Raw genomic sequence first — 22,490 nt, 5'->3', positions numbered from 1 at the left:
GTGTGAAACTGCATTTTCCCGGCTTTTTTAAACATCTAGGAGGAGGTCTGGGGGTGAGGGGGAAGGTAAAAATTGCATCACCTGCAGATTATTTTTGACACCCCAATCCCACCATTCTGTAAACTACATAGTTTAGGGTTGTAACTTGATGAGAAGAGGGAGGAAGATGATAAGACAAGATCCAATCCTGCAAAGCACTGAGCATCCTTATTTCCTATTTGCCTGCACAAGAGTGTAAGGTGCTCAGCAGCTTCCAGGGGCCAGGAACAAAGAGAAAATCACAGATTGCACACATCCCATTCAGCTGCCCCATATAAATATACTTTATAGGCACACATGCACAACACATAAATGCATTTCAAGGAAACAATGAATAAGGCTACATCCCCATTCCAGGATTTGGTTAGCATTGCAAAATATTAAGGGCTGGATCTGGGTGTAAATCATGGTACATCCACTGACTCCAGAGAAGCAACGCTGAATTATCCAGGCTGAGAATCTGGCATAACAGCTGTGGGGGCCATACCACTGCCAGATTTATCTGATATTAGTTTCTACACAGATACCTTTATAACACTGGGAAGTCTGAAACAGCAAGCGGATGGGTCAAGTGATGATCCAAAAACCCATGTAATTATGGAAAAACAACTTTGCGGGTCAGAACTGGGCCACTGTGGCCTTCATATCAGGCCTGTACAGCCAGACAAGGGGGGCAGAAATCAATGGATAATGAATAAAAAACACAGTAAGCTTCTAGATCATTTAAGATCCTTTACCCACCAGCATGTGCATTTGAAGAAGCCATGACTCAGGATGAACCTGTTCTTTTGAACAGCAAACAAAAAGGGTGGGGGGGAAAACAATTTAAGAAAGAAAAAAAAACCTTTCTACTCACCTCACAGTCAGGCCTGACTTCAGCTTGGCTGTGAGCAGAATAGAAAGAGTGCCAGGGACAGCCTCATGTTCCACAAACCCTTATGTGCAATGTTAATGGGCAGTGGGCAGTTCTGTAGGGAAACTAGACAATGGAGAGGTAGAAGGTATTTATTTTGTTTTTACTGATATTTCTTGTATAAGTTTGCAGTGCTTAAGGGTGCTGAACGACAACCCTGGAGGTCTCTTGTCACACAACAAAAATATAATGATTACAGCAGTTCAAGGCCCCCTGTCCCCACCCAACCCAAACCTATAATGAACCCATCAAGGAAGGGGTGTGCCTCCATAGATCATTTAGTTCCTGGATTCTCTACTGAGATTACTAACATAAGGGCCAGTTATACTGGCACTGTTTTAATACCACTATCTACTCGGTCAAAGCTGGCCTAAGACCAAGAATTCATGTCACAAAGCCCACTGGCCAAAAGAGAGAAACAATTTTTGGTCACTAGGAAAGCTGGAAGCTGTAGGGGAAGAGTAGCAGGGGACAATCACTCTGGATAGACCCTGCATAAATAGCCTTCCATTTGCATCCACTCTGTGCCATTGTGAGACACAGGATACTATGCAAGGTGCACCTGTGGTCTGATTCAGCATGGCATTTATTTTCTTATGTACTGCTTACCTGAACAGAATTTCAAGCAACAATATACAAGTGGAAGGCTTTCCCCACCACTAGCAGTCTTTCCTGAAGAGGCATTTGCTATTATTTGCTACTCAAAGGGTCACTCTATTCTTCCAAGTTTGATTTTAAATGAATTATGCTGAATTGGTGGAATTGTGACATCGGGGAGAGGGGTTGTGACATCAGTGGTATCTTGACCAATCATTAGTCTGATTCACACACTGAAATTCTAATGGTGAAATTGCTGTTCCAATTGTTCGGTGGGTTTTTTTTACATTTCACAGTCATATGTCGTGGGCATGGAGAAAGGTCAGGATGGGTGAAGAAAGTGTGACTACTCAGGGCCTATACACTATGTTAAGCTCCATCATCAGTCTCAGTTTTACTCATGCTAAAATGGCCAGCCAATTATTTTACAGCACTGACATATAAACTCAATCCTGGGTCTTTATGAAGGCAATTGAAACCTCGCAAGACTATGATTTGAAGCTGGCTTTCTACAGTCAGAAAGTCAGCATTGCATCAGGTCACGTTTAGAAAGATTATCTTTGCCATCAGAAAGTTGAAAAAAAAAATGACAGAGCCATCAAAGAACTGCTGGCACTCTGTAGACTGTGTGTTGCTACATCCAGGACCTCATAGTGACCTCACAGATGTGAAGTCTAAACATCTCACAACATCACAAGCGTGAAAAAACTTTTCCTCCATACAGCTACCTGGTGAGGGGAATTTTAACCACCTGTAGGGAATATCCAGTCACATTAGATTTCTCTCTCTCTATAACCATCTTTCTGTTTTTCAACAGCTTTATAGAAACTTTTTTTCCAATCAATTAATAATGCTAACCAAAAGCCATGTTACAATAAAGTCAGGTAATTCAAGCCCTGGACAGATATGCTGTTTGAAGAGCTCCAAATGCCTTTGAAGCCCTCCAAACAGTGTCCCGCTGAAGAAGCACCTGAAAAATAGCAAAGCACTTCAAAAATGATTCTTGAAAAAAAAATCCACATCTTTGAAACGCTTCCTTTTGAGGCACTTCCTGAAATGTCTGTCTGCTCAACTGGTCCTTTGGCTCAGCTCACAGTGCTCAGTTCTCCACAACCCCCAGGGGGGCAGTGGAGAGGAGAGGACTAGGACAGACAGCCAAGGGGTGCTCTCCGGTGTACTCATCAAGCCTCAGGAATCTTTGCCATGCAAGGATTTTCTAACCCTGTGGTTAGAGAATTGTGTCACTGCATGCATTCACAGCTATTCTGAAGTGTGTTGAGGGTAGGGGACTGCAGGTCTGCATGGTGCCAAATTTGAAGTGCTCCAACCTCAGAGAGAAACAGAAGGGGTTGTGCCTCTCACTTCTGCCCCAACCTCCAGCCCATGGGCCAAATCCAGCACATGGGCTCCCCACAGGTCCAGAAATTTGGCAGCAGGGGAGTGGTGGCAATTAACAGTGGCACTGCCTCCATCCCCGCCCCCACCACCCACCCACCAAATTTCCAAGCCCTGTGGACCAGATGGCATGGCCCTATCTGCAGGGCTGACGCTGGGGGCCTGATCTGGTGCAAGGCCTGATACAGCATGTGTGGCTAGGGGTATGGGCCTGAATCTGGCATACTGGGGCTCCATCCTGTGGGCCAGATGGGTTCCCCGCCCTGCACCAAGCTGGTCTTTGCATAGTGAATTGGGCCCAGGCATCATGTGCTGGATCGGGCTATGGCCTAATGCTAGACCAGCCCTGCATGCTGGATTGGGCTCATGGGCAAGGATCCAGTCCATAGACTGACTCAGAACCACTCATCTAATCCACAGAGCCAAAAACCTGGGCATCACTGCATTAGAGTAGAGCTTTTCTTACATGACCTCACAAATACAAAGTTATCATGGGTGCATGTATGCAATCACTGGAGACCAGAAACCAAAAGGCATGCAAGGATTTGAAGGTGTGCAAAGCACTTTTATGCTGCTGTCCTTTAACAAAAATGGTCATAAAATGCTGCCTGTGGACTGAAAGCTGTAGAGGAGAGTATAAATTCAGCGTAACTAAACATTGTTTTTGTCTGAATAGCCTGCAACATGGTGCATCATGTGATAATATAAGGGAAGACCTCACTGCAGTACTACACAAAATGGTGTAGAAAAGCTGAACTGCTTGATGCTTGTGAAACTGGAATCCCGAGTGTAATGCTGAATGAACAGATGTCTTAGAAAATGGCTTCTCTGCTTGACTTTAAGTTAAATTTGACTAAGCATTTAAAAGAAAAAAAATCTAAATTCAAGACATGCAAAAACATTATAAAACTGCCCATGTGAAAAAGATATGTCTTGTTTTTTAATTTACATCAGTACATAGATGTACTAATTCATACATAGGTGTAGATGACCTGAAACGTATGAAGTGGGCTTCTCACCTGCTTCACAGGAATCCATGTATAATGTAATGTACATCCCATAGATAAAACATCTGCTCCTTATATAGCACAATCACAAATTCCACATCATTTTGTTACACAAAAACGTGAGCACGTGGGCTGCTCCCAGTGACTATCACTTTGTGTTATTATATCAGTAGCACCGTGATAACTGTGGACAGTGCTGTTGTTATGCACGTACGGCGATTATAATTGTTTCCTTTATATATGCACGGGGACTCCAGTAGATCTCCTTCAGCAGACGCTGTTGGACAATTCTGTCATTGGGTGCAGAAAACAGTTACCTAGGTTATTCAGAATTTCATATGTGAGAGGGGAACAGGAGATCAAAGAAGGGCTACAGGATGAGAGAAAACAGCAACAGCTAAAAGTTGTCTTAACCAAAGAGTGGTAATGTAGTGGGACCCTTTGCAGCACTACAGTTAAGGATGGGAGTAGCTTATTGTCTCATTGACATTATAAGCACTACTATGCAGCGGTAAGATATGCCACACACCCTCAGGGTTTAGCCGGTGACAAGATCAACATTTATTTCAATGTAAGTGATTTGACGGAAATAGGAAGTAGTTGCAATAGGACCCTGCAGGAATTTAATGGTGTTTAAAGAAATGTGTTTCTTCAATTCAGGCTGCTCCCCTTCATCATGTCTGCTCTGTGTATAACTCAGAACTGGAGACACCTGCATCCAGCTAATCCTGGGGAGACCTGACTTCCACGGGGAAGGAAAAGGAAGATGCATGTGGTCCACAGGTACCTGTGATGTCTGTCTGGGCATCTTCAGCCTCGGCAACTGCTGCTCGGCTCTTCCTCTCAATCTCTTTCATTTCAGGCACGTAGAAGTCCCATTGGCGGGCAAGGGGACACAAAAAATGTATTTGGTCTCCTTTGTAGATCTCCAGCCTGGGATAGGCACACAGCTTCCTCTCCTGAGAGAAAACAGGCACACATAATGAGATATAATCCATTACAAGGCTACATCTCCACATGACCCCTTTGATCAGCAATTCCCGGGGACTTGTGAACCTGCATCTACTATTGGTTGCAGGCAAATGTGTATTTGTTCAGTTGCTTGGATCATATCCCCCAAGACCCAGGATGCCTGAACCTGTGAGAGGCTGAGCACCTTCTGACAGATTGCTGAAGACCCTCAATTTGCCAATTAGCCAACATGCAACATGAACACAGAAATACCACAGAGAAAATAGATTAGAGGAGATAAAAGATAGTCAAGGGAACTATAGGATGCTCATAACATCACAGGACAGGGCCCCAGGAACTACTGAAATGACACTGTGCTGATTTCCACGCATATGTCCTTTCAGGCACCACAAGAGCAATGAAGGGATGGTGGGACCCATCTGAGGAGCACCAGTTGTACACACGTGAATGTGAGCGCATAGCATCCTTTCTTTTCACTTGTGCCACCCCAGCCCCCCACTCATGGTATGAAAAGAGGAATTCTGTTCCTAAGCCATGGAGAAGCTGTTCATCTTCCAGCGTCCTGTCAAAACCTGTGTTCTTCTTGGTGGTAGAAGGGGCAGCTTCTCTCCCACAGAAAGCCCTGCCATCAACTCATGGCCACTAAGCACAGCAAATTTAACACCCAATAATTTACTATTAGATGACTGAGTCAATACTAGTTTTCAGCATGAGTGTTTTGGAAGAGGCTTAGATGATAATGAGCCTGGAGCCAATGTTGTGACAAGCAGTTCTTCCTTTGCCTGGCAGCTTCAGCTGAGAAAGGGTGGTGAACTCTGCATTAGTCGAGCTGGGCTGTGTTGAAGACCCTTCAAATCTGTACTTTTTAGTCAGTACCCTAGTCATATTAACAAGGGTTTCACCAGGGGATTGCTTTTACCAGTTCTGCATGCATACTGCATCACTGTACAGCACACCATCCCCTTCTAACCTACAACAGAGCTTGACTACCTGATGACAGCAGGTGGTACCAACATCAGTGGAAGCTACCCCCCAACCCCGTCTCTTTCTATTCCCAGGGCTTTATGTCCAACATGTAGAGAAGGGGTCTTCATTAGAAAAAAAAAGGTTTGTTTCTATCCAACATTAATCAAAATGTGTTAAAATCCCGGTGAAGACAAGACAAATGTAGTTTTAACTGACATTAACTAGTCTAGGAAAATCCTAAAGCTTTATCTTGTATAGCCCCTTCTGCCAAGGAAGCTAATAAAATGGATACTCTGTTACACCCAAAGAATTAAAACAATCTTTGGGGAAAGAGTGTAAAATCAGATCAAACTTGTTCAGATAGAACAAGCCGAAACTTATACAGAGGCACCATGGACTCGGCTCCTAGCTCCCTCCCACTAGCTCTGGCAGGAGGTCAAATTAAATAGTGGAGTGAATTCTGTTCCATTCAACTGATTTACATTGGGGCTGTACCTGGGCCTGGGTCTCTGAGCTTCACTCAGCCAAACCTTGGAAAACAGATGTTACTTTGCTGTCTGTTACTAAAGCACTTAGTAACACTGATGCGCAAGGGGGATTCCACTGAGGACCAGCTGCTGCTCCTGGCAGGGACCTGCCAAGCTTGAAACCTTTCTCCTTTGCCCAGACACAAGAGTCCTCTGAGCAGGCTCAGTGCTTCACTGAGTAATTAATATAATCCAAGCAAGACAGATAAAGAAGCTCCTTTCAGAAGTGCAAGGGAAGGAGAGTTTGAGGCTAATTCATGGGATTTCAGACACTTTCCCACCTCCTTCTCTCCCTTTGCCCTGGCTACAACCCCTCCCTCCTCATGAGCCCACTCAAAGCTCTCAGAGATCTGACCAGCCCAGCCCAGCTCTGCACCCACTGCTGGAACAGACATCTTTTTCCCGAAATCCAGGTGCCAGCTGAGCCAGCCTGGGGGTGGAGGGAGGGTCTGAATGGGAACATACTCACACTGGTACCACGCAGGATCAAACAGGCAGGGCCCAGGGGACTCACGGGGGGACAGATGCTGCACTAAAAGAACAGCTGGACCTTCTAACTAACGCCCACACCTTGCCCGCCCAACAGCTGCATTGCTTGACATCTATTATGGTTTGCCTGGCAGAGGGGCAGTTTGTTTTCGAACATGCTAAGATTTAGAGGAGGGGAGAGAAGGGAGATTAGCTTTTTCTTTTAAAATAATTGGCGACTTTATTTTGGGATGTGCAGTGTAGGCTCAAACAAATGTCCCCAAATAGCCCTTGGCTAGGAAAGCCTCTGCCAGCATACCAGGCACTCACCAGCATCATCTTTGCTCTGTAACCGGAAGGACTGGGAAGCAATGGAGACATGGTGATACACAGCTGGGTTAACAAGGCGGCAAGAAATGAGGGGCTGCTGGAGAGGGGGCTTTACACTCCAGACAGAAGGTCAAGGCATGAATGGCACTAGGTCTTGTCAACCCAAGGAGTTGGGCCTTCCACCCTAGTCTGAGAGCTGGTACTACTGTATGCAATGAGTTTGGGGGTCTCAGAGTGAACAAGCAAGCAAGTAGTAGATGGGCCCCACCCTCACTAACTGCAGTGCCAGTAAAGAGGGCCAAGCAAAATACCATCCAGGAATGTTTCTCCTCCACAAGAGGGGTAAGACTGTTCGGCAAGGAGAAGCTTGCTCAGTCACCGCCTCTTTCTATCTATTCTAAATGCTCCCACAGGCCTCTTCACTGCAGTACTTGGGCACCTTGCAACTATTTATAAATTGTATCCTCCCTTTCCCTGGGTAAAATTCTCTCCATTTTACAGATGGGGAACTTAGACCCAGTGAGATGAAGTTATTTACCCAAGGTCACATGGGGACTGTGACTCAGTGGGGAACCATACCCCAGTCTTAAATCCAGCCATATCCATAAATGATCCCCCCTGCTGATCTGATAATCCATTGCTTTTCCCCAGCACTGAGGGAATGATCACTTTTGTTTAAACAGCAAGAAGGAAAACAGCAAACAGAACATCAGATTGTGCAGAGGCAGGCATGGCCCTGACAGCTATTCCAAACCTTCCCTTGGACTGAGAGCCCACACAATGCAGGGAGTGCAGCTCTAGGCATCAGAGAGTTCCTGACACATCACTCAAAATAAACACAGATCTTTAAAGCCCTAAAGGTTCCTGCAGGAGGAGGTCTGGACCACAGCAACTCTCATCCTTGAGTTCTGACACACAAAGAGCTGCTTGGCTTAAAAACAAAAAGGATGAAGGACTGCAGGGTTCCCTGGCTGAATAAACTCAGCTGGAGTAATGGGCAAAACAGGAAACCAATGGTACCCGTATAAAGCTTGAATAAAAGGCATTTGCTTGGAGGCCTGTGTAGGGAATGTGGGTCCATGTGCCACAGGGCCCCTCTACCACTGTGAGATACAGGCACTGAGCTAGATGGACTGCTGTCTAGTTCAGTATGGAAGTTATGTTCTTATGACGGGAAAGGATGACAGATATGGGTCTGTTCAGCCTAGAAAAGGGAACACTTTAGGGAGATTTGGTGGCAGCTTACAGATATATCAGGGGAGAGCATCAGGGGCTAGGTGAACAACTATTCACCAGAGCACCCCAGGGGAAAACCAGGAGCAACAGCCATAAACCCCTAGAAGGTTTCACACACCTTGCTAGGGTTATTTGACCCCAGCAGTCTTTCTTGCCCAGAGTGGGGGGGGCTGGCCCCAAAGATCTCACAAGATCCCTTCCAGCCTAAACTTTTGTGAATCTGTGTGTGATTCATGCAGCATCTGGTGTGCAATACTAGGACACAAAGCTAGGTCTTTGTAGCCATTCATGTCTCCCAGTCCACCTGTTGTTGCATAAGAACCGGAAGGAAACTCCCCTGCTCTCAAGGATTTCACAGTGGTCCTTGCACAGAGTAACCCCTGAAGCTAGTCTCAGGCAGGGATTCTTAAGGGCGAGCTCTGTAACTCCTCTGACCAAGATGGGGCTATTAAGTTACAGCACCCCTGTTTGCTAGTCCCATCAGTAAGGCCAATTAGCTAAGCTGCTGATAGGGATCTTTGCCCTTAAAGAGAAAGCGCAGACCCAGAGGTGAAATGCAGAGAAGTAGACACTCTTTCCAGACTCAGTCAGCATTTAACGGTCAAGTCAAACACAGAAAACAGAGTCCTTGGGTCAGAACAGCCAAATCAAACTTACAGAAAGTCCATATTGGATAGAGAAGGTCTGTAAAATATGGCCTGTTGGCCAGATCCAGCCTGGGAAGCCACTGGATCCAGCTCACAGAGCTGGAAGGCTTTGCCTTTGCCTATGCTCTTACTGGAACCAGCCAGCTTCCAGCTGCGCCTGTGCTATTGCCACTTCTCCTTACCCTCCTAGCTCCAATCTGACACAGGCCAGGTGATTTTGACAGTGCACTGGGGACAGGAGGCTATGCCCTTGTCAGAGCTAGGCAGCTCAGAGCTGGATGGTATTTTGCTTGGCCCTCTTTACTACACTACACTCACGCTCCAGCTCAGAGCTGCGTCTACACTCACGCTCCTCGGCTGGGGTGTAGACACAGCTTCCAGCCAAGGCTACATGGCAATGCCCTGTGCCCAGCAGTAGTGCCCTCAAACAGGGAGTGCTCTCCACATAGGCTGGCTTTTAACTAGAAGCAGGGTAGCTGTGAGCAAGTTAATTAGCACAAGGGGGTAAAATGGCCCTTGTGCACCTGAACTACCTGAAGAACCATGGCTATTGGCTACTCTGCTTCTGGTTTGGATGGCAGTCCAGGCAGAATGGTGCAGTGAGTGTGAAAATGCCACTGCCACAATGGCATCTGCCATGTAGACCTGCCCAGTGATATCCAAACTGTTACAGAGTCCTCTCCCCTCTCCACTACTCACCCCATACCATGCATCAAAATCATAGTGATTCCTGAATAATAGATTAGCATGTCTAGGGGGAAGAAACTTCAAGGGGGTCTCAAAGCCTTCCCCTTCAGTGATCAATGGGACTAAGGAAGTGCTCTGTTGATACATCTCTGCACTGGCCTACAGCAATGGTGCTCTAACTTCTGGGCCCATGGACTAGATAAATTGAGCCGGATTCACACATAGAGTGGCTCTATGCCAGGGGTGGGCAATTATTTCAGGCGGAGGGCCGCTTACTAAGTTTTGGCAAGCCATTGAGGGCCGCATGACAGGCAGCCAGGGGCAGATAAATATTAATTTTGTAAATTTTTTAGGGGCCCTGCAGGCTGGATAGAATGGCCTGGCGGGCCGCATTCGGCCTGCAGGCTGCATTTTGCCTGCCCCTGCTCTATGCACTGATCTGACTCTGCATAATGGATCCTGCTATGGAGAGACCCTGTGCACTAACCCAGCCCACAGGACTTCCCACAGGCTTGGAAATTTGGCAATGGGGAAGCACTGACGGTGTTAACTGCCATTACTCTGGAAGCCCTGGTAATTAACGCTGTCACTCTTCCCTTGCCATCAAATTTCTGGACCCATGGGAAGCCCCAAGAGGAAGAAGACATGGCCTCATGGGCTGGATTTGACCCACAGACTGGAGGCTGCATAACAATGGCCTACAAAAGGGGTTCTGAACATCCCAACCTCAACTTGTAAAGATGTTGGTGTGCTGGGGTGGACAGCGGGGGAGACATAAGGGGCCTGATTCTTGTGGCAGCCCTGTCCCTGCTGTCTGCCCCAACACACACATGCCAAGCAAAATGCCATGCTCTAGCATGTGGGCAGGGGGTTGCACTCCCTGGCTGCCCCTCTTGTCATTCCAGACCTGGAAACCGCACAACTCTATCTTTGATCCTGATTGGCAGCAGGCCCTGTTTTTCAAGTGCAGGGCTTCCCCCACAGCTATGCTAATGCCTCCCTTCTAGCTCAATCCTGGGACTACCTGGAACAGTTCATGATGTGCATAGGATAGGAAGGGGCTACAAGGAGACTGAACTCTATTTCATTTGTGACCAGACCTAGGTGAAAGGCTTCTAGACTGAGGATGTCATTGTGCCTTTGGTTGACAAATGCAGCTAGCAGTGAGATTAGAGAGGGGAGACAGCTCCTCTGCTCCGGTCTGGGAAAGGGGATCATTTTTTCTACCCTGGTCTGCAAATTCACAGGAGGAAACAGGGTCTGATTTATTTGCTCTGCAGGGAAATCTGCCTCATCCTGATTAATAAAACCAAGATTTGATTAACCACCCTCATAGGCAGAGCCTGCGCACTCATGCCCAGCCTGATGGCTGAAAGAAGCAAACCTCATGAGCCACAGGGCTACTGCTGATAGCCACTGCCTGCTCCCTTCCCCACACAGGGGTAATGGCAGCAGTCGGCTTCCCACTGCCTCTCACTTAATAGCTGGGTTATAGATTGACACCCTACCAGGATGCTCTACAGAAGCTGCTATTCAAACACTGCATCAGAGCTGCACTAAAGACAGCCCCAAGAGCAGGCTGCTTGCTGTATGATACGGAGGAGTGGGTCTTGTTTGGAGGATATGAGGAGTTAAAGGGCAATATGTCAAATAATCCCAAGGCTATGGGTCAAGGCTCTTGCTGATCCATGAACAATTTATCTCTTTCCTGAAAGCACAATTATTTGTCAGAGCACAGAGACGATTACCACACGGTGCTTGCCAGCATTGACACTTTCGGACTCCAGCCTTCATGACATGTCTATTTTTAGTAGCGTGGCCAAGGAAGGTCCTAAAGAAGCAGCTCATTTAAAGGAAATAAAATGGCTACAACATGTCACAGGCAGACCACTTAATTATTCACTCCTTTGGGTTGGATCCAATTAATCCTCCACACTCTCTTATCAGAGGGGGAAACTGAAGTATGAGAGAGGCTAAGGGTAATGCTTTTGTTAGTAAACTTCAGACAGCCTAGGTCTGATTTGAAGAAAAAACTAAGTCCGTGGAAGCTCTGAGAATTCTCCATCTGTGAAAACCAGACCTGAAGTATTTCAAGTTGGACAGACAAAAAATAAGACATCCACAAATCAGTGGCCTTCTCTGAACATGATGGCTTGATCTGCTCCATGCCTTGGTTTCCCCATCACTAAATAGACAGTGGTGTGGACTGCAGAGTATGAGGATTTAGTAAGGCCTATTGAGGGTACAATGTGTTGTTACTGTTGTTATAGTGCTTATAGTTGTTATTTTTAATTTTAGACAATGAGATGGCTAATTTTACCTTGGTATATCATGCAGCTACTGACTTCACTAGATGGTATCAGCAAGCTTATTTCAGCTAAAGGTGGGCTTGATTTCCAATATTTGCCCTGAATTTGGAGGGGAACTCAGAGCCAGTAGTTTGGCTTGTTCTATTACATTTGCAAAATTATTTGTAAGTTATTTGCAAAACCTCCAACACCTGCAAAGTTACAGGTATTCAGAAATCAGGATTTAGGCTCAGGCTCATCTGCAGTTTGAACATACAGGAAGGGCCAGGCTAGTGGCCTAAAGCTGAACCAGGGAGTCAATTTCTAGTTCAATCTGTTACAGGAGGGAAGGAAAGCAGACCCTCAAATACACTTTTGCAACAGGAAGCACAGGCAATTTCTGCTGTGTCTCAGTACAGTGCATTGCTGTAAGGAAATCACATTTCTGCCAAGGAGCCTGGTCCCTTAGAGAGGTTGTAAAGACCATTATGGCTTTCCAATCCATTTGAAGCATTCCCACATCAGGGCAGGTGAAACAGTCACAAACACAGATCAAGAACTGTATTTTATAAAAATTGTTTGGGTTGTTTCTAAAGGCAGACCAGAGACAATTTTTATAACTCTCGTTTGTTTTAAATGACACTCTAAACAAGAACTTTCCCTGCTGCTTTTCCCCCCGGGCATCTAGCTAAGCAGGTACCAGCCCATCAGGAAACTTTGGCTCAAGAAGCTATTTTAGGTTACTGCAACAAACTCCAGAGACAGAATTTTCAGACTTACCACCTGTCTTAGTTGCGTCAAGCTGGCCCTCAAGCATCAAGAGTTGAATAAAAGTATCTTAATATGATTCTATATAGAGGGCACCTAGCAAAGAACTTGCAACGGCATCTGCAGAGTAGAGTTTAATCTTGGAGTCATGATCTGATACCTCCCAAGCCAATTTGAATATCTTCACTCCAAATTTGATATTATCCATTCAGGTATCTATACCACATCATGCACCCAGTTAATGATAACAGCATGCCTAACATAGCTAAAAGGTTTACCCAGTGTTAGAGTCTTCTTTCTTCTCCTTATTCAGAAGCTGATATAAGGCAACCTAAAATTTAGCTCTTCTTCTCCATATTTGTCTCTTCCCCTGCTCTGGAAAAAGAGAGCAGTGGCTTTCATTTATGTTAATGTAGTAATGGATGTAACTAGCTTAATGTTTACTGCAAAACTATAAAAAAGGGATGAGTCTTGCCTTTTGGCCAGAAGACAGACAAGTTTGAGGTCTTCCTCATCTCTTGTGGAAGGCAAAAGTCACAGTTCTGTCTCCAGCATTCACTATCTTTGAACACTGCAGCTATTCTCAGGAGTTTGTAGTCATGGAAGAAAAAAAATTTCTGAGACAGCTGAGATCCAGCCTATTAAGACCTTCAAAGACCAGAGGTAACATATGAAACTTGGATTTTCAGTGTATTGACAACTGATGTCCCAACAACCCCTGTGCTTGCCATCAGCTAGGCTGTTGCATTTCACACCATCTCAAGAGCCTTATTAGTGAGATTTTGCTTGCTTTTCCTGAATAGCAGGAGTTGCAATAAAGCCTAGAGGACATCAATTCATAGATCACTTCAGAAAGGAACTCATAGATCTGACTGGAAAGAATGAAATCATCTCACCTGCTTGAGATGGAAGACAACAGTTTTTGCTTCTATTGCTGTTTGGTCACCAAGAGCATGTCCCAATGGGCATGCACGTGAAGTCTGTGGTGCCTCAAACCACATGTCGTGCACATGCACCCATTCACCGCGTTGCTAACTTGCACTGTAGCAGGTTTTTTTGACACCAGGAGATCCCAGTGTAAAAAAACCACTCACTAAAAAAAGCAGTGCAGCGCACACAGCAGGAGCATGCACCACCAGAAATAGAGCCTGACTGGTGAGAGCCACACTCTGGCTACCAGCCAGGCTCCAAATAGCTGGCTTTGCACCACTGCTGCTTCAGGAGGCCTCCCAGGATCTCAGGTAAGGCTGCTGGGGCCACCAGAGGTGGTGGCCCCAACCTCCCCTACTCAACCCAGGTAAATTTGTTTCATAGTTTCTAGGTTTCATAGTTTCTAGGGTCGGAAGGGACCTGGAACAGATCATCAAGTCCAACCCCCATTTGCTGTGCACCAAAGCACGCGTGCAGGGACAAATGTGCTGCTGCTATTTGTCCCGTGGGAAAAGTGCGCCCCTGCATGTGCACGCTTGTCGGGACGTACCCCTACACTCTAAGAAAAGCTGAGAACTCGTAGTCTTGACATTAGTGTGGTAAGTGCTCTCTGTTGAAAGTGATGTTTTTGCTAGTTCTTTAAAACACTCCTCTGTAAACGCTAGTATTACTTCTTTCTTCCTCAGGTTTACTGTTAGCCAGCTGTTTCTCATTCAGAAGCACACCTCATTCAAGTACCAGCATGGTAAGTAGCAGTACAGTTTGCTTTTGCAATGGGAGAACTCAGGAGCTGGGCAGCATCAGTTTCTGCAGCATCCACCCAGAATTTGCCGCTGGTATGGAATCCACTTCATAAAGAAGTCAGAAGACCTGCTACTGAAGCTGTGAAATAAAGGGTTGGATGGTTTTGCAAGAGGAATATCAAGGTGCAGTGTATTGGCTGTACTTTCCTGGGAATTTCCATACTCCACCAGAACAACACAACAGGCCCTCTCTACTTACTGGTGTCCGTGGGGAGCCATGGCCTTCTTGAAAATATTTAATGGATTTAGCGTCTTTTCCCAGAAGTCCAGGAATGCCCTCTCCATGCAGTCAAATGGAAGATGCTCTAGAGAGGCATAAGATGGTGAAAGGGAAAAACAAGTTCCCAATAACCTATTTTGAGCAAATCACTTAATAACTTTGAGCTTCAGTGTTCTGGCCTGTAAGACTGGATATTGATACTTCCCTACCCCATTGAAGGGTTGTGAGTCTCAGCTCATTTCTGCTGAAGACTTTGGTCTCACTGAGGAATGAGGAATCCAGAAGTACAGGAGCCAAAATGGGCCAAGCCGCTTGGGTGGAACTGAAATATTCAGACATAAAAATGCTACTCCCAAATACCTACAATTTAAACCTTCTTACTAACCCCCAAAATGACATGTAACACCTGATCAGCTATATTAAGAAGACAGACCTTCTTTCTAGCCTCTATGTGCCCCATGGCTCACAACGAAATGGAGGAAAGTCTTCTCCTCAATTGTACTTGTTCCAGAGTACTGAAGAGCAAATTCCAGAGTTTCAGTTTGATTTCCTTTGGCATTCCCTTGGGAAACTACTGACACTTGTCCTGTACATTCAATGGCCTGCTGTTTCTGAAGCCTGCCTCATTACCCCTAACAAGTCTGAACATCCCCTTTTCTGCCTTTCCAAGACTTCAGAGCATTACTGGAATGCTCTGAAGCCAGAAACATGGCTTTTAGGATGCATCCAAAATACAGAGAGAAGAAAACAACCTGTTCCATCACTGGGGCTTCCACGCCACTCCGCTCCTCTCAGGGACAGGGCTACTGATGCTGTTCTGAAACCTCATGCACCAACTGTTTCTGTAAATTAGAGGTGAAAGGGGATCGGTCGCTGATTGCCACACCAACTAGGCCTACTAGGGAACAGCAGCTTTTGAGCTGCCTCAGATCATCTTTAGAAAATGAGGCTGAAATGAGGTCAGGGAGACGTGTCACACTGTTCAGCCCTTCCCCAGAGAGCTCCACTTCACTTTGAACAAAGATTGTAAGCAAGCACAGTGTGCTTTCTGACAACCCAAAGGTGGAGAAAGGGAAAACAAGGGGTTTCAGTCCCACTGAACTGCTTTCTCAGATGCTGCAGAACTAGTTTCAGGCACCTGGAAAACCAATCACAATAAATGCCCCTACATAGAATTTCTCACAGGACACATGGCACCCGGAACACATGGAGCCAAAAAGAGCTCCTGGGTCACAAATTCGAATTAGCTTCTAACCCACTTCCAGTTTTCTACTAAAAAAATGTATGTGCAAATGTTTGCAACCATAAGGCTTTTCATGCACATGTGTCCACACACCACAGAGCTGAAACCAGCTCCCATGGTGCCCAGCTACTTGGTGCTCGTAGGATCATAGGAAAGTAGAGCTCGAAGGGACCTCAAGAAGACATCTAGTCCAGCCTCCTGCTCAAGGCAGAATCAGCTCTAACTAAATCATCTGAGCCAAGTGCCTGTTGAATCCTACCACTGATCCACCAATGCTGCACACTTTCTCACCCCCTCAGTTCTTTCTCCAGTAGTTGCAAACCTCTGCCTCATCAATGTCTATATAAGATGAGCATGGGTACAAACTAAAAAGCCAGCTACTGATTATGTGACCCTCCAGATATGCACAATGAGCTGAACAAACACTGTGCTGCAGGACATTCTCAAGGAGATGCAAAGCAACAATAAGGTTCAGCAGAGGACTGCTACCCCTAGAAAACTTTTGAAAATATTGAACTGAGCTTGAGCTGATGTAAACCAACACAGCTCCACCAAAGGCAAAAAAAGACTGCACTGATTTACATCAGTTGAGGATATCTCAGTATCTTCATAACAAAGGAGCAGCAATGCTCAAGCCAGAGATGAGGAGGAGTGGGTCAAGAGTGTCATTCATGTGGAAAGACAGAAAAGTTCAGGTTCTGGGAATGCTGTAAAGAAAAAGCAGCTGTTTTTAAACAACTGGATGTAGGGAGAGAGGAAAGAGTTGAAGAAGAGCCTCTTGTTTCAGGCTTGAGTGAGTCGGTGGTGTGTTCAGCAGTGACAGAATGGGGAGAGGAGCTTTCTTTGGAAAGGAGGATCAAGGATTCAGTTTTGGTCATGTTAAGTTTAGGATGCTGGCAAGAAATACAGAAGGAAATGTCAAAGAGACAAAGGGAGATGTGAGATCGGATGGCAGTAGAGGGGTCAAGAAGGGAACAGTGAACACAGCAAAGGTGGCTAACACTGTGTGAATAGATTAGATCAGAGCTAGCAATCCAAGGGCCAGAGAACTGTGGCTTCAGCAGCATTCAGCAATAAGGGAGCTGCACTAAGCTGCCTGGACTGTAGCAGAGGGGGAGCTCAGCCTGTACCATGCTGCAGTCGGGTGGCATGGGCTACAGCAGAGGCAGGTTATTGCTGCACCAGGCTGCATTTAAGTGGCAGGGGAGGAGCTGGGTTGGCAGATGGGTCTAATGCCCACCCACCTCCAACCCAAGCTGGGTTGTTCCAGCTATTCCTCCTCCCCCACCAAAAAGTGCTGCCAACCCCTGCATTACCTAGAAACAGAGGGTGTGAGAAGAGCCTCCACAGGAAGTGAAAAGGGGTGGAAGAAGATCAACCAAAAATGGTGCAAGAATGCTAAGGAAGCATGATAGAGGGCAAACCAGATGATGGCTGTATCAAAATGTTGAAGGCAAGGAGGAGAGCGTGATCAACAATGCTAACACAAAAATGAGTCAGATTGAGACAGAAGAAGAGCCCTAGGGATCTGCAAAGAAGACACAGCTGGAGAAGCTGAGAGGAATTTCAGTGAAGCAAAGAGATGGTAGACTGGAGGGGAACCAGGATTTAAGGACAGGAACTCTAGGCAATGACTCTAAGCCAGTGGTGCTCAGCCTTTCTGCCTGATGGGCCTGCTGAGTAGTGCCCAGTCCATTTGTGGGATGTATCTGGCTGGGAGGCACAGTGGAGCCCCATCCAGCCAGGCAGAGCAGAGCAAGGGCCAGCCCGGCCCTGATCCAGCGATATGGGGGAAGGGGGCATCATCCAGGGAAGGGGGCATGGCTTAGCCTGATCTGGCCATGCAGGGGTGGGGGAAGGTGCATGGACCATCTCTAACCTGTTGTAAGGGATTTGGGAATTTGGCAGTGAGGGAGGGTGGAGGTATACATTGCCATCACTCTCATGATGCCAAATTTCCCAAACCCTGGGGAGACTTGTGGGCCAGATGCCATGGCTCTGCATGCCAGAGGTTGAGTATTCCTTCTCTAAGCAGTTTACCCCATCAGCATGGGAAGGAAGGGACAAAGGGAAATGGAGTGGCATCTGCAATCAAAGGTAATTTTTTGAAGGAAAGAAGCAGAGGAGAGTCTCTGCTTAAAAAGAGAATGGATGAGGGTAAAAATGGGAGCAACAGAGCTCAGGGGCAAGAGAGGATGAAGTCACTTGGCCAGGAAGAGTCAGGGGAGGGGAGCAGGCAAGTAACTTCAGAGGGGGAGAGAAAGGAGATCAGAACACAGCCTATTAGTCTGTGAAGAAGCTGGTGAAATTCTGTGCTGAGAAACTGGTTCTCAGGAGAAAATCAAAGGCTGCAAATGAGCAATGTGGAGTGAGGAATTCATTGAGGGTAAAACAGTGTTGTCTGAGAAGTAAAACAACAGCACAAAAAGAGCAGGGAAGAGGAACAGGTAAGACTGCCAGTCTTTGAGGGAATTGAGACAATGGTCAGAGATGGGAAATGAAGACCTAGATAGTGCAGGAATAGCACATGGTAAGGACAAAGGTTTTGTGCATCTATTTCAGTGTAGGTCAGGGGCGGGAAATATTTTGGGCAGAGGGCCACTTACTGAGTTTTGGCAAGCCATTGAGGGCTGCATAACAAGCAGACCAGGGCAGATAAATATTAATTTTCTAAATTTTTTAGGGGCCCTGCGGGCTGGATAGAATGGCCTGGCAAGCTGCATCCGGCCCCTGGGCTGCATTTTGCCCACCCCTGGTGTAGGTGGATAAGACACCAGCATGGAAGTTTAAGCCACCAATAATGAGGATTTGACATTTTAAGAAAAGGAAGTGGAGAACCAGGTACCAATTTAAACAGAAAAATATGGGAATGAGTCAGTGAATGGTAGAAAACTGCTACCTGGAGGGGAGAGAACATTGACGAGTGAATGCTGCTAGGAGGAGAAGAATGAGGAAGATGATGGAAGAAGGGGTCAAAACTGACTGAGATTCTCCATGCCGTCACCAAGGGCATATCTGAGGGTGTTCCAGAGTAAACAGTGTGAAAGAATAAGAGACGGTGCAAGAAACAGCAACTGTAGTGGTAGCGATGACAGGCTTTTCTGAGAGTAAGATAGCACGAGCGAGCTACAAAGGTGTCGTGTAAAGGCTGCTCATGTTCCAGATGAAGTGAGCATGCCAGCAGGAGAAGGAGAAGAAGGGGAGTTATGGGGATGAGTTGAGCCTGCCAAAGAAGAGGAAGGGATCTGGTTGCAGGGATCATGTCCAGGAAAGGATCAGAAAGCATCAAGGCTGGAACACAGTATTAGATTGATGCCAATGGAGTCAACGAGGCAGCAGACAACATCCAAATGAAGATTTGGGGTGAGGCAAGGTAGAATAAAGGAAAAGGCGATAGGAATGATAGGAGTCAAGTGGGCTGTGGTACTGACTGAGAAGTTTATTCTGTGGCAGATAAGACTGGGAGTTGCTGTAGGAGGGAACTATCAGAAGAAAGAGGGAAGTCATTTTAGGAGATAAAGCTTCAGAGCAAAAATAAGCACAAATAACTCTATGTCCAATGAATTAGCAGTGACTCAGTGATGCAGTCAATCAATAGTTCAGTTAAATAAGCAATAGATTTAGCAAAAGCTTAGTAAGGCCATCAGTTAACTGTGCAGCTAATCAACTAATGGAGTGACGAGGTAGATGAGGAAGAATTTGTTAGGAAAGGCCCTTGGGTCGGTGACTCAGTCTAGTGCTAAATCTTGAAACACACAGCTTAGCAGCATGAAGAAGACAGTGATGGCAGCAGGGGGCAGGCTAACAACTACGAAGGGAAGTAGAAGTAAATGGGGCATAGAGAAGTGAAGTGACTTGCTCAAGGTCACACAGCATGTGACCAGTAAAGTCAGCAAGGGATCCCAATCTTCTGGCTTTCTGCCTTGTGTTTCAGCTGCAAGACCATCCTTCCTTAGAGAATCAAGCCCAACAGTCCAGCATATGGGCTGGAAAAGGTGCAAACAGGTCATGGCTTGCATCAATGTGCAGGCAGGAAGATGAAAAGAAAGACATCATTGTCAGGTCAGTCCAGAGAATTTGCAAAGGAAAGAATACAATGATTAAATAGAAGGCTGGAAGGGATGAAAGAGGCACATCCAGATAAACACTCACGTGTGGTATGTGGAGCTGCATACCCATCTGCGGTGCTGCACGCCTCACATGCCACACATGCAGCTGTTCACCAGGAGATCCTGGTGTCAAAAAACCCTGTGCCTAAAAAGAGAGGGGCAGCACATGTGATCGCAGTGGACGCCGCCCATAACCAGAGCCTCGCCAGCTGGAGCCACACTCCGGCTGCCAACCAGGCTCCTTGATGCAGGATTGCTGCAGCTGCAGCCCCTGGAGGCCCCCAGGACCCCAGGTAAGGCTGCTGGGGCCAGCCCAGATGCTGGTTCAACAAGGACAAGTGCAAAGTCCTACACTTAGGATGAAGCAATCCCATGCACCAGTACAGGCTAGGGGCTGACTGGCTGGGCAGCAGCTCTGCAGAAAAGGACCTGGGGGTTACAGTGGACAATAAACTGAATATGAGCCAGATCCTTGTTGCCAAGAAGGCTAATGGCATTGGAGCTGCATTGGTAGGAGTGTTGCTTGCCAGTAGGTCGCAAGGGAAGTGATTATTCCCCTTTATCCAGCACTGGTGAGGCCACATCTGGAGTACTGTGTTCAGTTTTGGGCCCTCCACTACAGAAAGGATGTGGACAAATTACAGAGTTCAGTGGAGGGCAACAAAAATGGTTAGGGGGCTGGGACACATGACAGGGTGAGGGAACTGGGCTTGTTTAGTCAAGAGAAGAGAAGACTGAGAGGGATTTAATAGCAGCCTTCAACTAGCGGAAAGGGGGTCAAAAGAGGATGGAGCTAGACTGTTCTCAGTGATGGCAGATGACAGAAGAAGGATCAATAACGGTCTCAAATTGCAGCAAGAGAAATTTAGGTTAGATATTAGGAAGAATTTTCTCACTAGGAGGGTGAAAACACTGGAACCGGTTACCCAGAGAGGCTGTGGAGTCTCCATCCTTGGAGGTTTTTAAGACCCAGCTGGACAAAGCTTTGGCTGGCATGATCTAGTTGGGGATGGTCCGGCTTTCAGCAGGTGTTTGGACTAGATGACCTGCTGGGGCCCCTTGCAACCCTAATTTTCTATGATCTCTCTCCCCCATCCTCTCTTTTCTAAACTAAATACACCTATTTCTTTCAATCTTTTCCTTGAAGGTCACATTTTCCAAACCTTTTATCACTTCTACTGCTTCCCTCTGGATTCCCTCCAATTCATCTAGATCTTTCTTAAAAGTGTGGTGTTCAAAGCTGAATGCAATACTCCAGATGACAGCTCATCAGTACTAAACAGCATAAATATAGACAGCACCTGGATATTTCAGGATACCTCACTACAGAAGTGGATTCTCATCAGCAGACCCTACATTGGCATGCTGTTGGAAAGAGGCAGGGTCTACTTCACAGCCTTTCCTATTCAGCCACAACCCCATTCAGTTTAATTAGTAGTAAGCTCTGTTTTTCCAGCTGGTCTAAAGGGCAGCTAACAAGGAAGACAAGCAAGTAGGCTGGCTAGCTGCCCCACAGCTGGTGCCCCAGCATGATTTGGCATGATGATATTTTTCTTGCTAAAGGCCAAGCAAGTCCCACTGGCCAGCCTGCCTTCATCTGCCCATTTGAGCTACTTGTTCCCATCCAAATTTTCTTTCTTTCATCAAATTTCCTATCTCTTTTTTCCACTCAGAGCATATCTACATCACTATATAGAGGTGAACCTGAGGGTTGCCTTCAGTGAATCCAAACCACACGAGCCACATTGACTTGCAGGGGTTACACATGAAGCACAGAAGGACAGACAAGTAGCAGACTGACAGACTCCTAGAACCCTTCTCGGAACCATGATATCTGTCCACTATTTGTCTCCTTCTGTATGTGGCTCTCGTTATGGGTAGCAGAGATAGGAAGTGGAGTATAGACAAACTGGAAGTCAGGAACAGGAACTGGTGGGATTGCTGATGGTGAACTTCCTTTATTTGTGGCTGTTACACCCAAGTGAGTTCCAAACACACTGGAAGGAAGGAAAAATTAAGAGGAGGCTGGACCTTGGACTATTTCCACACTTGGGCTATTTCCAAGGGTTGAACTGGACTGCCACCAGGAATAAGCTTAAGGGCTTTTAATGTAGATGGCTGCCAATTTGGGACTAGGGGGTAGGCATAAGTTGCAATGTACTTATACCCTCCTATACACATGCAGGGAGCCTGCTCCGACATGCTGGAAAATGATATTAATCAAGTCTGCTGAAGCACAGAAATTACCGTGCTGCAGCAGACTCTAGCATCACGTACATCAGCGTTCCTGCACTGAAAAATGGTGGTGGAGCACTTTGAACTAAAGCTTGTTCGACGAGCTTTAT

At 46.4% G+C, this 22,490-nt stretch overlaps 1 protein-coding gene across 1 annotated transcript in view; it reads right to left on the bottom strand.

Moving 5' to 3' along the window:
- The window catches only part of TEX264 (testis expressed 264), a 165,213-nt gene that overhangs the window by 33,661 nt on the left and 109,062 nt on the right, over positions 1-22,490 (bottom strand). The window contains exon 5 of the mRNA XM_019510324.1: positions 4,739-4,910. Coding sequence (XP_019365869.1) covers positions 4,739-4,910 — 172 coding nt within the window. The remainder of the gene's footprint in view (positions 1-4,738; positions 4,911-22,490) is intronic.

The sequence above is a fragment of the Gavialis gangeticus genome, unplaced genomic scaffold, assembly GCF_001723915.1.
Source record: "Gavialis gangeticus isolate Ggan-Ray unplaced genomic scaffold, GavGan_comp1, whole genome shotgun sequence".
Lineage (NCBI taxonomy): Eukaryota > Metazoa > Chordata > Crocodylia > Gavialidae > Gavialis > Gavialis gangeticus.
This window is presented reverse-complemented; position numbering and strand designations above follow the sequence as displayed.